At 43.4% G+C, this 13467-nt stretch overlaps 1 protein-coding gene across 1 annotated transcript in view; it reads left to right on the forward strand.

The window, feature by feature from the left end:
* Positions 1-6821: 6821 nt before the first annotated feature.
* The window catches only part of LOC309495581 (putative ribonuclease ZC3H12C), a gene marked incomplete at both ends in the record, with an annotated part of 156128 nt that continues 149482 nt past the window's right edge, over positions 6822-13467 (forward strand). The window contains one exon of the mRNA XM_082165365.1: positions 6822-7459. Coding sequence (XP_082021491.1) covers positions 6822-7459 — 638 coding nt within the window. The remainder of the gene's footprint in view (positions 7460-13467) is intronic.

The raw sequence follows: 13467 nt of genomic DNA on the forward strand, positions 1-13467 counted from the left end.
AGCTGGACTGTCTGTGGGTGTAGAGGCCATTCGCCTGTCGGAACATTGTTTCTGGACAGTCTGTCCGGTCCTACGTTCAGGAGCCCTGGCACATGCGCTGCTCTCGGCGAGAGCAGGTTGCGCTGAGCCCACACCAGGAGGCGTTCTGTCAGCCTGTGCAGGTTTCGGGACCTGAGGCCGCCCTGGCGATTTATGTAGGACACCACTGACATGTTGTCCGAGCGGACCAGGACGTGGTGTCCTCGTATTTAGGGACAAAAACGCGTCAGTGTGTTGTCTACTGCCAACATTTCGAGGCAGTTTATGTGTAGAAGCTTCTCCCGTTCTGACCATTGGCCGAAGAACGGTCTGCCCTTGAGCAGTGCTCCCCATCCCAAGGTGGAGGCGTCCGTAGACACTACCTTCACACTCGAGGAAGCCCCAGGCTAACACCTGATTGGTACAAGTCGTTTGCTTTCCCAGGTTTCAGAGCTGCGATGCATTTCTGATTGACCTTGAGACGAAGCAGACCGGAAGCCCACGCTCGGCGCGGTACTCGCGCTTTCAGCCAGAACTGTAGCGGGCGCATGCGAAGCAAGCCCAACTGAAGTACTGATGATGCTAAGGCCATGAGACCTAGCATCCTCTGAAATTTCTTGAGCGGGACAGATGCGCCGCAGCGGAAAGAGCTCGCTGCGCGCTGAATGTCTAGTACGCGCTCTGGTGACAGTCGCGCTATCATAGACAGCGAGTCCAGTTCTGTGCCCAGAAAAGATATTATCTGTCTGGGAGACAGAGAACTCTTCGCCCAATTGACCCAGATTCTCGAGGTGATCGAGCAAAATGGTCCTGTGCTCTATGAGCACCGAGTGAGATTGAGCTAGAATCAGCCAATCGTCCAAGTAGTTCAATACTCGCATGCCCTGTAGTCTGAGGGGTGCGAGCGGCTAGAGACAAGCCGAACGGTAGGACTGAGCACTGATATGCCTGGCCCTCGAAGGCGAATCTCAAACGTCGCCTGTGACGTGACGCTATTTGTATTTGAAAATATGCGTCTTTCAGATCTATTGACACAAACCAATCTCCTCGGCGAATGTGCGTGAGGGTTTTTCTGGTCGTGAGCATTCCGAACTGTTGCTTCGCAAGCACTCTGTTCAGTTGCCTTAGATCTAGTATGGGTCTGAGACCCCCGTCTTTTTTCAGTACCAGGAAGTATCTGCTGTATAGCCCTCCTTCACTCTGAGCTTGAGATAAAGGCTCTATGGCCCCTTTGCTCAACAGTTTCAAAATTTCGGCTCGAAGTAGGTGGTGCTACTTCTGTTTTTACCGTAGCTTCGACGCGCGTCACATAGCGGCGAGGGCGTCGGCGAAACTGTAGCGAATAGCCTCTTTCTATAATGTCTAGCACCCACTTCAAAACCCCCGGGTAGCCTTGCCCATGCATCTGCACGAATGGCTAGGGGCTGAATGCGGAGCGCGCTCTGGTCGCTCAGCGACAGAGGGGCTTCGGTGTGCTGTAACATAAGCGTCGCGCTTCGAGGCAGGGGGCGCGCTGATAACGGCGGGCAGATTGCCCGCGCTCGACTCCTTTGCGGTGGTCAACCGAGAGGGGAGGGCTGGGCGAGTCCCGTAGGACCTGTCATGTCTATGTGTGAATGTGGGCGCGGGATAGCGGGCACATTTACAACACTGAGAGCATTGTTCGCCTGAGCAGAGCGAATGCACGTTGGTTTTGTTTTTACAGAAACCTTGAGATATGCGGAACGTAGTGTTTGTGGGCACTGGGCAGTGGGCACATTTACCACGTTTAATGCGCAATCGACCTGGGTCGATTTCATGTGCGCGAGCCCTGTGTGACGGGCTGTGTTTCTGTGTAGGAATTTCGTCTACATTCGTAACACCATCGGCCGTGGCCGGGACACCAGAAAATACACTCTTATGGGATTTATCTGGGTAGCCGTAAAAGCGGCGTTTGTGTGCAGGCAAGCGGGCTATTTCGCCGACTTGTTTACTGCAGAATACACTGGAACAGTCGCATTTACTGGAACTGAACGAGCGAGAAGTTGCCATAGAAACAGAAAGCGTCAACATGCTGGCGTTTGTTTGCAGGCGTGCGTGTATTACAGCAGGCTTGTTCACTGCAATATTGACATTTCCAGTCGTCTGAACTTCAGAGGCGGAAACCATAGAAACAGAGTTTGGGTGCAGGCGAACGGGTTGTACCACGCGCTCGTTGGCTGCAAAATACACATCTGCAGTCGCCTTTTCAGGGAACTGCCAGAGCGAGAATTGACGGCAAAAAGTGTGTTTTGCCGGTAGACCCGGGATTCGATCGCGGGTCTCTCGCGTGAAAATCTGACGATCTACCACTGGACCACAGAGGAAGACACATAGATATTCAGTAGCGCGAGTATTATCAAAGAGCGTCAACATGCTGGCGTTTGTTTGCAGGCGTGCGTGCAAAACAACAGGCTCGCTCACTGCAATATTGACATTTCCAGTCACCTGAACTTAAGAGGGGAATGAGAAATGTGTCAGGAGTGGTCGGCCCGGCCGCAGCGGGGCTAAAAAACACCCTTTTCTCCTTTCGCCAGTGACGCACGGGAACCATAGAAACGGTGTTTGGGTGCAGGCGAGCGGGTTGTACAGCGCGCTCGTTGGCTGCAAAATGCACATCTGCAGTCGCCTTTCAGGGAACTGACAGAGCGAAGCATTGGCGGCATAATATATCTGCCGTTAGACCGGGATTCGAACCCCGGTCCCTCGTGTGAAAAACCTAAGATTCCGCCACTGAGCCACAGGGGGGGAACACAAAGGTGTATAGATGCATGAGCATATAAAAGAGCGTCAACATGTTTTCTTCGGCGTTTGCTTGCAAGCGTGCGTGTTACAACAGGCTCGTTTGCTGCAATATTGATATTTCCAGTCGCCTAATCAGGGAACTGAGTTGTCTTTTCGCCGGTGAGTGACGCGTGAATGGGGCGCAAGGGCAGGGTAGCTTTCTTGTAACGTAAAGAAAAACTAACCCCGATCGTCCGCTTCCAGCCTCCCTTGTGAACGGCGCAGTTTGCGCGGCTCGAACAGAGGGAGAGAGAAAGCTAGCCCCGTGACCGTCCGCTCCTGACATCCCCTGTGAACGGCGCGGTTTGCGCGGCTCGAACAGAGGGAGAGCAGGTATCATCCCCCAAGCAGGCAAGGCAAGCGGGCGCACCGGCGAGCTTTGCGGGTTGGGGGGGGCGGAGGAGCAGTCTCGGAGAAGGATGCCAGGTGAGTCCTCAGAGTCACCAGGCAGTAACTGGCTCGCAGTGAGGGCGGTCGCCGTCAGCGAGCGCGAGCGCGAGAGCTGCGTGATCCTCAGGAAAGGGGCGTCTTGAAAAAGACGCCCGGCTCTTTTAGTGCAATGAGAGTGTGTGTCGCGGCGGCGAGCACACACACATACACAAAACACAGTAGCAGAGAAAGGATATAACGCCGGATAGCGCAGCAGGAAGGCGACTGAAGGCGGCGCGGCCAGCGGCTTCAGAGTGTCGACTCGTCCCGCTGAAAGGCTTTTTCAGACGGCGCGGCTTCTCTCCGGGTCCAGCGATGCGAGAGCTTCGCTGAAGAGATGAAAAATCAGTGAGCTAGCCTCTCGAAGCTATGTTTATAGCCCTAGACCACGCCCATTCTGGCGGGACGTGACGTATTGGGCGCGAAGCGCCCCCATTGGAGCTGACGTCACGAGTGGGCCTTATCGATAGGCTGCTGCAGTTGCCGCAGGGCAGCCAATAGGCGCACAAGCCGTCTCGCCTGTGTCTGCATGCTGCCGCAACGCGTTTTACATTATTTCAAAATTAAGGATAATTTTTTGGCTTCAGTATCTCGCGGAAAAGAGATTTTCCCCTAGCGTAAGATTTACGCAGTACGAGAGTACCTCTCGTAAGAGAACCTTATTTCTCCCATCTCAGGGAAAAATTAATGAAAAATCCACGTTTATTATAATATATGACTGGGTTTCTAACAATACAAAGCTTAATGCAAATGGGTGAAGTGTCCCTTTAAATAAAAAACGAACAGTCCCTTATGAAATGTGCATTTCTCTCTGGCTCGTTCTGAGAAGATCGCGACGCATCGTCAACTTTATCTTTGCAGTCGACACAGAAAACACGTGTTTTTTAATAAACAATTAAAATGTCTCCTTGCTATATTTGACATATTCATAATAATAACTTTTGCCGGTTCTTTGTGACAGCTTTTAGATGCTTTGTTGGCAGCGCCACCCACATGTTGAACGAGTCACACCGCATCAGCACCAAAAACATGACTTTTTTCCAAATCTAAAATCAAAAATCGTGATACGAACCGAATCGTAGGTTTGGTCTATCGTTACAGCCATAGTAAGATGAGAAAGCAAGAGTTTATGGTTTTAAAAAACAAACAAACAATGGCTATCTGAACATCTTTGCCAAGCGCAGTACAGAAGTAGGCTAATCAATAAATTATCGGGGAGGGTCATGCCTTTTTTCACAATCATTTTGGAGGGTCATAGAAAAATGTATTGCTGGCGAAGGGAGGGTCATGTCTTTTTTGACAACAGATCTCAAAACTCCTCCGGTGGCCCCTTAAATAAAAAACGAACAGTCCCTAAAAGAGATTTTTGATCTCAATGAGACTTCCTGGTAAAATAAAGGTAAATAAAATGTAGAGTTCTGGGAAATTAAGTCTGGGAATAACAGGGTTCATACTTCATAGTGACAATGAGGGACGAGGCTGCCATCTGCTGGTACTTATGGGTACCGCAGCTGACATGTAGCACTCAGATATTTCTCGTCTCACTTATTTCTCTTAAGGAATTTTAAGAGAAACATCTGAATCACTATTAATACTAAAATAAGATATATTTGATCATATTTGAGCAATAAAATATTCACATAATGGAGCCTTGAAAGAGATTACAGCAAGACAATAAAGATATGTTCTGTTTCTTCCACCATATTCTTTTGAATATTTCTTTCACCATATTCTTTTGACTATTTCTTTCAGATATTTCTCAGGTCTCATTTGTGTCTACTTTTATATCTTCCAAGGGGTTTTAGGATAAACATCTGAGACACTATTGATACCAAAATGGGAGATATATGAGAATCACAACTAAGTCTCCTGCAGTTTAGGAAAAGTAACCACTGAGCAATAGCCTACATTTTTCCTTTGTATTGTTAGTAGATGACCAACGATATTCACTGTGACTGGTCATAATGAGTTGTGTAGAGTTGTGTACATCAGTGTAGATGTACAATCTGTAGTTTAAGAAATGTACATTTACATTTACTAATTTAGTAAATGGTTTAATCCAAAGTGACTTATGCTTACAAGTCCACAATTAGTCCACAAGCTAGAGCAGAGGTAAAGGCAGAAAAGATGATTTATATAAAATAATTTATTCCAATGGAAAATTCTTTAGTTCTAGGATTAGAATTTGTATGACATTCTTTCTCTTGTGAAACATAAAAGATATTTTTGGTGGAAGGCTATCTTGAGGGTAATTAAGAGGGAAGGGGGAGTGCCAAGCGCAACAACCCACAATACCACAGACCGACAACATTAATGAACATTAAAATGTGAGTATAGACAAAAAAAGCATAGCACTTTGCTGTTTAATTCACGGAACAAACGTGTAAAAGGGTGAAGAGTGACGACAACTGAACCTTTTGTTACTCTCATTCCTTTCACTGCTGATTTCATGACCTTTAGTAAAGCTCTTAACCTCATGTCCTTCAAGCACAGGAGCGGCTGGTCAGTAGAGGCCGCTAGGGCGGTATATGTGATATGTATATGTGAAAAATATGATAGAAATTCAAAATATCTGCTTTTTCTACATGTCCCCTCCACCTGTCTGCACGTCTCATCAGCTCTGGGGCGCTGGAGAAATCGCCCCAGGCAGGCGGGTCTGTGTAGCAGCTTAGCCAATTGCTCATTTAAGATATGAATGTTTGACATAAACTGTAGCCAATCAGCGAGCTCAAATCTAGTCTGAAAGTATTTTAGGGCCCATGCGCACACATCTCTATCAGACAGCAGGCCAACGATAAAGGGAAGCATATATGTGCAAGGCTTCTCTCGTAGCTGGCAAACTAGAAAGGCCTGGCTAGATGGATGCAGTCATGCTAATGCCTTATTTTGCTTTCTGTGATTGCTTGTTAAAACAACAGGGACAGATCCAGCATTGACAGTTACCGGAGTGAGGGATATGAAGCACCTGTCTGAGAAAGTAACAAAACAGTTTAAGTTCAATTTCAAATGCAAATGGAAAGTTTGTGCAATATGTTTGTTTTTGTGTAAGAATGCCTCAACCTTTTTAATATTGTCATTAATTACTGACGTTTTCACAGAACACTGGTATCCTGCAGTTTGTGTTAAATTGTGTTTTGGTGGTTATTATTAATAATAATAATAATAATATTTATATATCGCTTTTCCAACACCCAAGGTCGCTTTACAAAGATAGGTCAAAAATACAAACAAAGAGGGATTCAAACAAATAACATATCCATAACAAGGTATAATTTACAGACACAACGCTAAAACACCTGGCTTCCATGGTTACCATCAGACTATTAAAACTGACTGAATATGGCACAGCCCCACCGAAGATATTTTTCACTAGCCACCACTGTTCAAGCATGCTTTAGAAGTTCAGCACCTTTCACATTTCTCTGTTCCCTGAATTACTATGCAGTCCCTTAAAGTATCCCTCTCTCCTTCTCTAGGTTCACATGAGAAACACGACCTGAGAGCTAAATAACAGGTGGCAGGGCTCAGAAAGACTCACAGTCAGAACGGTGCTGGATGTCTGTGGCTGATTCATGGGCCTGAAAGACCATCTGGATGATGGAACAGGCCACATCCTCGAACTGGAGCTGGATCTAGACTACCTCCAGGTGAACGCCACAGACCAGCAGACTGGAGCTGACACTGGTTCTTCACCACAAGATGACTCTGAGAAAAGTTCAGGGCCAAAAAGTGAGCCTGTGCAGAGCCATAGTCATCCTCCTATTGATACGCTTAGCAATAGGTCTATCCATGCAGTCCACCCATTACTGTGTTGGTCTCCATGTCTAGATTTCGATTCACCAGTTCCAAATATGGTACCCCAAGAGCCAGGTCCTGTGAATACATTCAGGGAATATCAGACAAAGATGGAGTTTGCCCTTAAGCTTGGCTATGCAGAAGACTTGGTTCGGTTGGTTCTGAACAAGCTAGGGTCAGATGCACTGATCAATGATATTCTTGGGGAGCTGGTAAAACTAGGCAGTAATCCGGAGAATGAGGGTGGGATACAGTCTCCCTCCCAGTCCACTTCCACGTCATCATCATCCTCTGGCTCATCTTCTTCCTGCAGTTTCTCTGACTCACTTGAGTCAGAGTCCCCTTCTCAGATACCCGTGGATGATAAGGATAACCTCCGCCCCATTGTTATTGATGGCAGCAATGTGGCCATGAGGTAAGAATCCAGACATTGAAGAAACCATTTATACAACCAGACCTGAAGTAGTAGGGGTTTTGCTTGTAGTAATTGTAATGCAATTGTAATTGTATTGATCACAAATGTAGCAGCAAAGGGGCAATTAAGGAGCCAAGCACAACAGAGGCAAAATGAGGAGCTAAGCAAGCATGGCAATGAGTCATCAGACCAACTGTAAAAATGTGTCATTTAAAGAAATTAGTTGAGGATTTTAGTCAAAATGGTTGAAAACAATCACAATGAAGTAATTGCATTTCATTTTTGACAAACAGATACTGCTAGCACCAAATCCAGCTTGGCATCATGCCATCAACCTCGCTGATACAGTTTAGTCAATCAAAACAAAATTGAGTATTGTTTGACTTAATTGGGTATTGTTTGACTTTAGTATGCTAATAACAGAGCGGCATACCATTAGCATAAATAGGGCTGCACGATTAATCAAAATAAAACTGAAATCGCAAAGGCTACGACTTTTATTTTTATTTTTTATCCAGTCTTCTTATCATAGAATAAGCCAGACAATATATTATTTTATAGCATTCTATACAATGAGAAAGGCTATGTTGATTAGTATTGCATTGTAAATATACTTTATTATTAAAATACCAGAGAAGGCGTGAAGAACTCAGGTAAACAAGTCAAACTCTGTCGTGTGCATTCAAAGCATTTCTATCTTCTTTTTATTCAGCGATCGCTTGATGCATTTGTCCATATTAGGGATTTCCTGGAACATTATAAATTATAACAAGTTATATTACATCTGCGAGGCATATTTGGACTTTCTGCGGGAGGACGCCCTTCGGCTTCCAGTATGAATAAAAAATACATGTTTAGCGCTCAGTAATGCTCACTCCATCCTATTTTGGGTGAAAATAGACAAAATAATACTTCTCTCTAAAGAAATTTGAAGTAAACATGATAATACAATTTTTTTTTTTGTTTTTTTTTTTGAGGGGACAGCCAGTTGTAGTAGTATTATGTAAAGCATTATATCATACAGGTATAAATACCTTTTTAATTGATTATTAAATTATTTAATTAAGGTTTATACATAATATTTTCATTACCACTGGAGCTGCCAGTTTGCTAAGTTATAAATTATTATTAAACAGCAAGCATAAACTATGCAAATACGGCAGCCCTTCCGGCACACTCAGTGTCCGAATTTGCTCAGTTGTTTTCATTCACTCCTTCAAGTTGACTATATTAGTAGAATAATGTAGTAGGGAATAGTGAAAAAAAAACAAAAAAAAAACCTTTTGCCAGAGCAGAGCAGTGCCTTATATGCCATGAGAGAAGTGTTGGTTCTTGTCATGCTAGCTAGCCAGATTTGGCAATTACAGGGTCCGATCAACCCGTGGTTAGCCATTGACAAATATCCCTTGACAAAACCCTACGACCTGTTAGTGTCATTGACCAGAAAATATTTTTTTTCCCCAAACTAGACTTAACTAGACTTAATAATTGCCTCTCCCAAAGGATTGTATAAAATAAATTGGTTGCCCTATGGTATGTCTTGTTCACCAGCAATCTATCAACTAGGGGTGTGCAGTAGAGCCACTATTTGTATCTTTATCTGTATCTGTAACAATCTCAAAATTATTTGTATTTGTGGCAGGGTTTAAAATGAAATTACATGAGAAGCCAGAATTAAATGTAATTATGTTCCCTTCATAGTTTTCATTCAACAAATATACTTTCTCATAAAATAATGATTTTTATTATAATTATAATAATTTATTTAAATATGTCATAAATAAAAACAAATGTTAAATAAAAGGATTTTTTTCTTTCTTTTTCCCCCCAGAGGAACTTTGTGCACATCAGAATAGTTATACCAGTTATATATTTATATATAAGTTATATATGAGTTATATATGGACAATCACCCACAACCTCAGATAAGAGGACTCTCAAGTCAAGTCAAGTAAAGTCACATTTATTTATATAGTGCTTTTTACAATACAGATTTTTTTTCAAAGCAGCTTTACGGAGATAACAGGAAAATAATGCAACAAAGTTTGTTTCCAGAAGAAAATGGCATCACAGTCCAGCTTAAGTAAGTTCAGTGATGTTTCATTTTTGTTGTAAAAAAAAGTTATTAATTTAGTTCATTTATATATATATATATAGCAGCTCTGGAGAAAACAGTGATGTCATCGTCCAGCTCAGATCTCATATAATGGTGTAAATGCAGGCAGGTCAATAATATTGTTGAATATTAAATTAAATGTCCCCAACAAAGCAAGCCAAAAGCCAATGGCAACAAAGATGAAAAAAAGGTGACAAAGGTGAAAAAGGTGACAGTGGCAAGTAACCAAAACTCCATCAAGTGGCAGAATGGAGAAAAAAAAACCTTGGGAGAAACCAGGCTCAGTCGGTGGACCAGTCCTCCTCTGGCCAACAAACGAACAGTGTATGAGTATGATTCAGGCAGCATTGTAGGTCAGAAGTCAGATTGGATTGGAACAATCAGAATATTATCCAGTTCCATCTGGTTGAAGATTGGAGTCACACGGGTATGGAGACGAGTTTGTTGAGGATCAGTGCCGTGTCGATGAGGCCTTCACAGGGCAGAGTCTAGATGACACAATCTCTGCTGACACTTCAGGGATGCGTTGTGGTCGTGTCTAGGCACAGGTCCACCATCTGATCTGGATACGGCCCGGATACGGCTGATTAGTCAGCTTAGTAAACTTAGTAGACTGTCCTTACTCAATGGCTGGCTGTCTAAGTGGTGTCCGCAAAATAATATAGAATTCATAGACAATTGGAAAAGTTTTTGGGGCAAACCTGACCTGTTGAAAAGAGATGGTATTCATCCCTCCTGGGATGGTGTTGCTCTTCTCTCTAGTAATATGGAACATAGTCTTAGAGCTCAAACATGAATTGGGGATCAGGTCAGGAAGCAGACAGACTGGCTAAACCGACCGTCTGCTAGCTGTCTCACGTCACTGAGGTTAGATAAATCCCATCACATAGAGACTCTTTCACCTACATATCATCATATGGAGACTGTGTCTGTTCCCCGAATTAGGAAATACAAAAAACTTCCAAACCCATCTAAGGGTGAAAATTGTATTGATATTCAACAAATAAAAAACAAATATAATACAAATGAGCAAATGATAAAGCTTTGGTTGCTGAATATTCAATCCCTTACTTCAAAAGCACTTATTGTTAATGATATGATTACAGACTATAACCAAGATGTGCTGTGTTTGACAGAAACCTGGCTAAAACCAAACAATTACATGACTTTAAATGAGTCCACCCCCAAGATTATGGTTACAAACATGAACCTCGTCTGAAAGGCAAAGGGGGAGGTGTTGCTGTAATTTATATTAATATTTTCAGAATTACTAAGAAGTCTAGTTTCAAATATAATTATTTTGAAGTGTTGGTGCTTAAATGTAACTGTCACGGCTCATCACAATGAAGAAGAAGAAGATAATTTTAAACGCTTTAAAGGGTCATGAAACCCTAAACCAAATTTTCTGTTATTTTAACAGAGGTATGTGAGTTGAACACCATTGAAGACAATGTTAGCATCTGCATCATTTAATAGTAGGGGGGAAATGTTTAAATTTTAGTTTTTCTCCGCTATTTTCATCTTCCGGGCGTAAAATCTTCATCGTGTCCACGTCACAGGCTGTGACGTGGCAGAGCACTATAGTACTTTGATGACTCATCGGTGTCTCATAATTATTCATGACTGAGTTTTCTTATCCAATGAGAAGACACTTGCTCTTAATTATTCATGACACCACGTGGAACTTTCCAATGACAGACATGTCAAACTGTGATATCACGTAGTAGACAGGGGGGCAGGGTTTCATAAAATATTGAAGCTTCCCCGGGGGCCGCCATTGATTAGCGGACCATCACCTGCTGTTAGCATTCCATTGACTCCCATTCATTTTGGCGTCACTTTGACAGCGAATAACTTTACATCTGAGGCATTATTTATTTCTAAAGAAACACGAAAATGTATAAAAGGCTCCATTACCTTGTATCTTACGTTATGGCCCAGTAGAAGCAATTTTTGTAAAAATAGGCTAACGATTGCGTCATAACCACGCGACTGTCTGTCGCACAGTAGAGAGATTACCGTATGGACAGGAGGAGAAGCTTGCAGGCAATCGGGGGGACGTGGAGGCAAAATGACAAAGTAATTAATCAGAATACTTAGCAAAAGTTGCTCCTGCTCCTAGCTCATGGACAGCTCCTAGTCACGATCTCCGTCTCTGTAAATTTCGGAAGGGAATGATTCAGATTTCTCTTGGCACAGCTACTAGAAGAAAGACGGGTTGCTCACGTCACATCTACGTCGTCAAGCTCAGTTTGAGTCTGTGCAGTACGCTCGACCATCAGGAAGTGAGAGCTTCTAATTGACTAAACTTGTCTCCGTTGAATCCAATGGGGGTCGCTGTGTCCAGTTTATATACTGTCTATGGTAGTAGATGAGAGAGGCAATGATGGGACGCGCGTTTGTTTTCGTGGTGCAAAAGTTCCAGTGCATCTTTCCCCGCGATGCTGCCTGGGCTAGACTCTGGCTGTGGGCGGTTGGTTGGCCATCAACCACGGACACATCTAAACTATGTGTGTGTAGCAACTATTCAACTGGAGAATGGTGGACTTGTACACCAATGCAGGTTTCGTCTTGCGAGTGATGCGGTCCCGAGGACTTTTCTATCGCTTCAGAGGTGTTTGTGTGTGTGTGTGTGTGTCTAAAATGTAACCCTGACCGTTTTACTTGCCTTTTGTTAAAAGTTTAGGGGGCGCGTAGATCCAGGCTATGTACAGAACGTTTTTGTTTGTTTTTAAGCGGAAAATTTATTATTTTAAAATATATGCATTTATAGTGTGTATATAAACAAATATATATTTTATAATGACATAATTATACATATGCATGTACATTTATATGTTTTAAATACAATTATGATTACTGTAGGCTAATATACAGTGGCTACGGAAAGTATTCAGACCCCCTTACATTTTTCACTCTTTGTTATATTGCAGCCATTTGCTAAAATCATTTAAGTACACACAGCACCCCATATTGACAGAAAAACACAGAATTGTTGACATTTTTGCACATTTATTAAAAAAGAAAAACTGAAATATCACATGGTCCTAAGTATTCAGACCCTTTGCTGTGACACTTATATATTTAACTCAGGTGCTGTCCATTTCTTCTGATCATCCTTGAGATGGTTCTGCACCTTCATTTGAGTCCAGCTGCGTTTGATTATACTGATTGGACTTCATTAGGAAAGCCACACACCTGTCTATATAAAACCATACAGCTCACAGTGCATGTCAGAGCAAATGAGAATCATGAGGTCAAAGGAACTACCTGAAGAGATCAGAGACAGAATTGTGGCAAGGCACAGATCTGGCCAAGGTTACAAAAAAATGTCTGCTGCACTTAAGGTTCCTAAGAGCACAGTGTCCTCCATAATCCTTAAATGGAAGACGTTTGGGACGACCAGAACCCTTCCTAGAGCTGGCCGTCCGGCCAAACTGAGCTATCGGGGGAGAAGAGCCTTGGTGAGAGAGGTAAAGAAGAACCCAAAGATCACTGTGGCTGAGCTCCAGAGATGCAGTCGGGAGATGGGAGAAAGTTGTAGTAAGTCAACCATCACTGCAGCCATCTACCAGTCGGGGCTTTATGGCAGAGTGGCCCGAACGAGCCTCTCCTCAGTGCAAGACACATGAAAGCACACCTGAAGGACTCCAAGATGGTGATAAATAAGATTCTCTGGTCTGATGAGACCAAGATATAACTTTTTGGCCTTAATTCTAAGCGGTATGTGTGGAGAAAACCAGGCACTGCTCATCACCTGTCCAATACAGTCTCAACAGTGAAGCATGGTGGTGGCAGCATCATGCTGTGGGGGTGTTTTTCAGCTGCAGGGACAGGACGACTGGTTGCAATCGAGGGAAAGATGAATGCGGCCAAGTACAGGGATATCCTG

This window comes from Leuciscus leuciscus, assembly GCF_965113295.1.
Source record: "Leuciscus leuciscus genome assembly, chromosome: 3".
In the NCBI taxonomy this organism is placed as follows: Eukaryota; Metazoa; Chordata; class Actinopteri; order Cypriniformes; family Leuciscidae; genus Leuciscus; species Leuciscus leuciscus.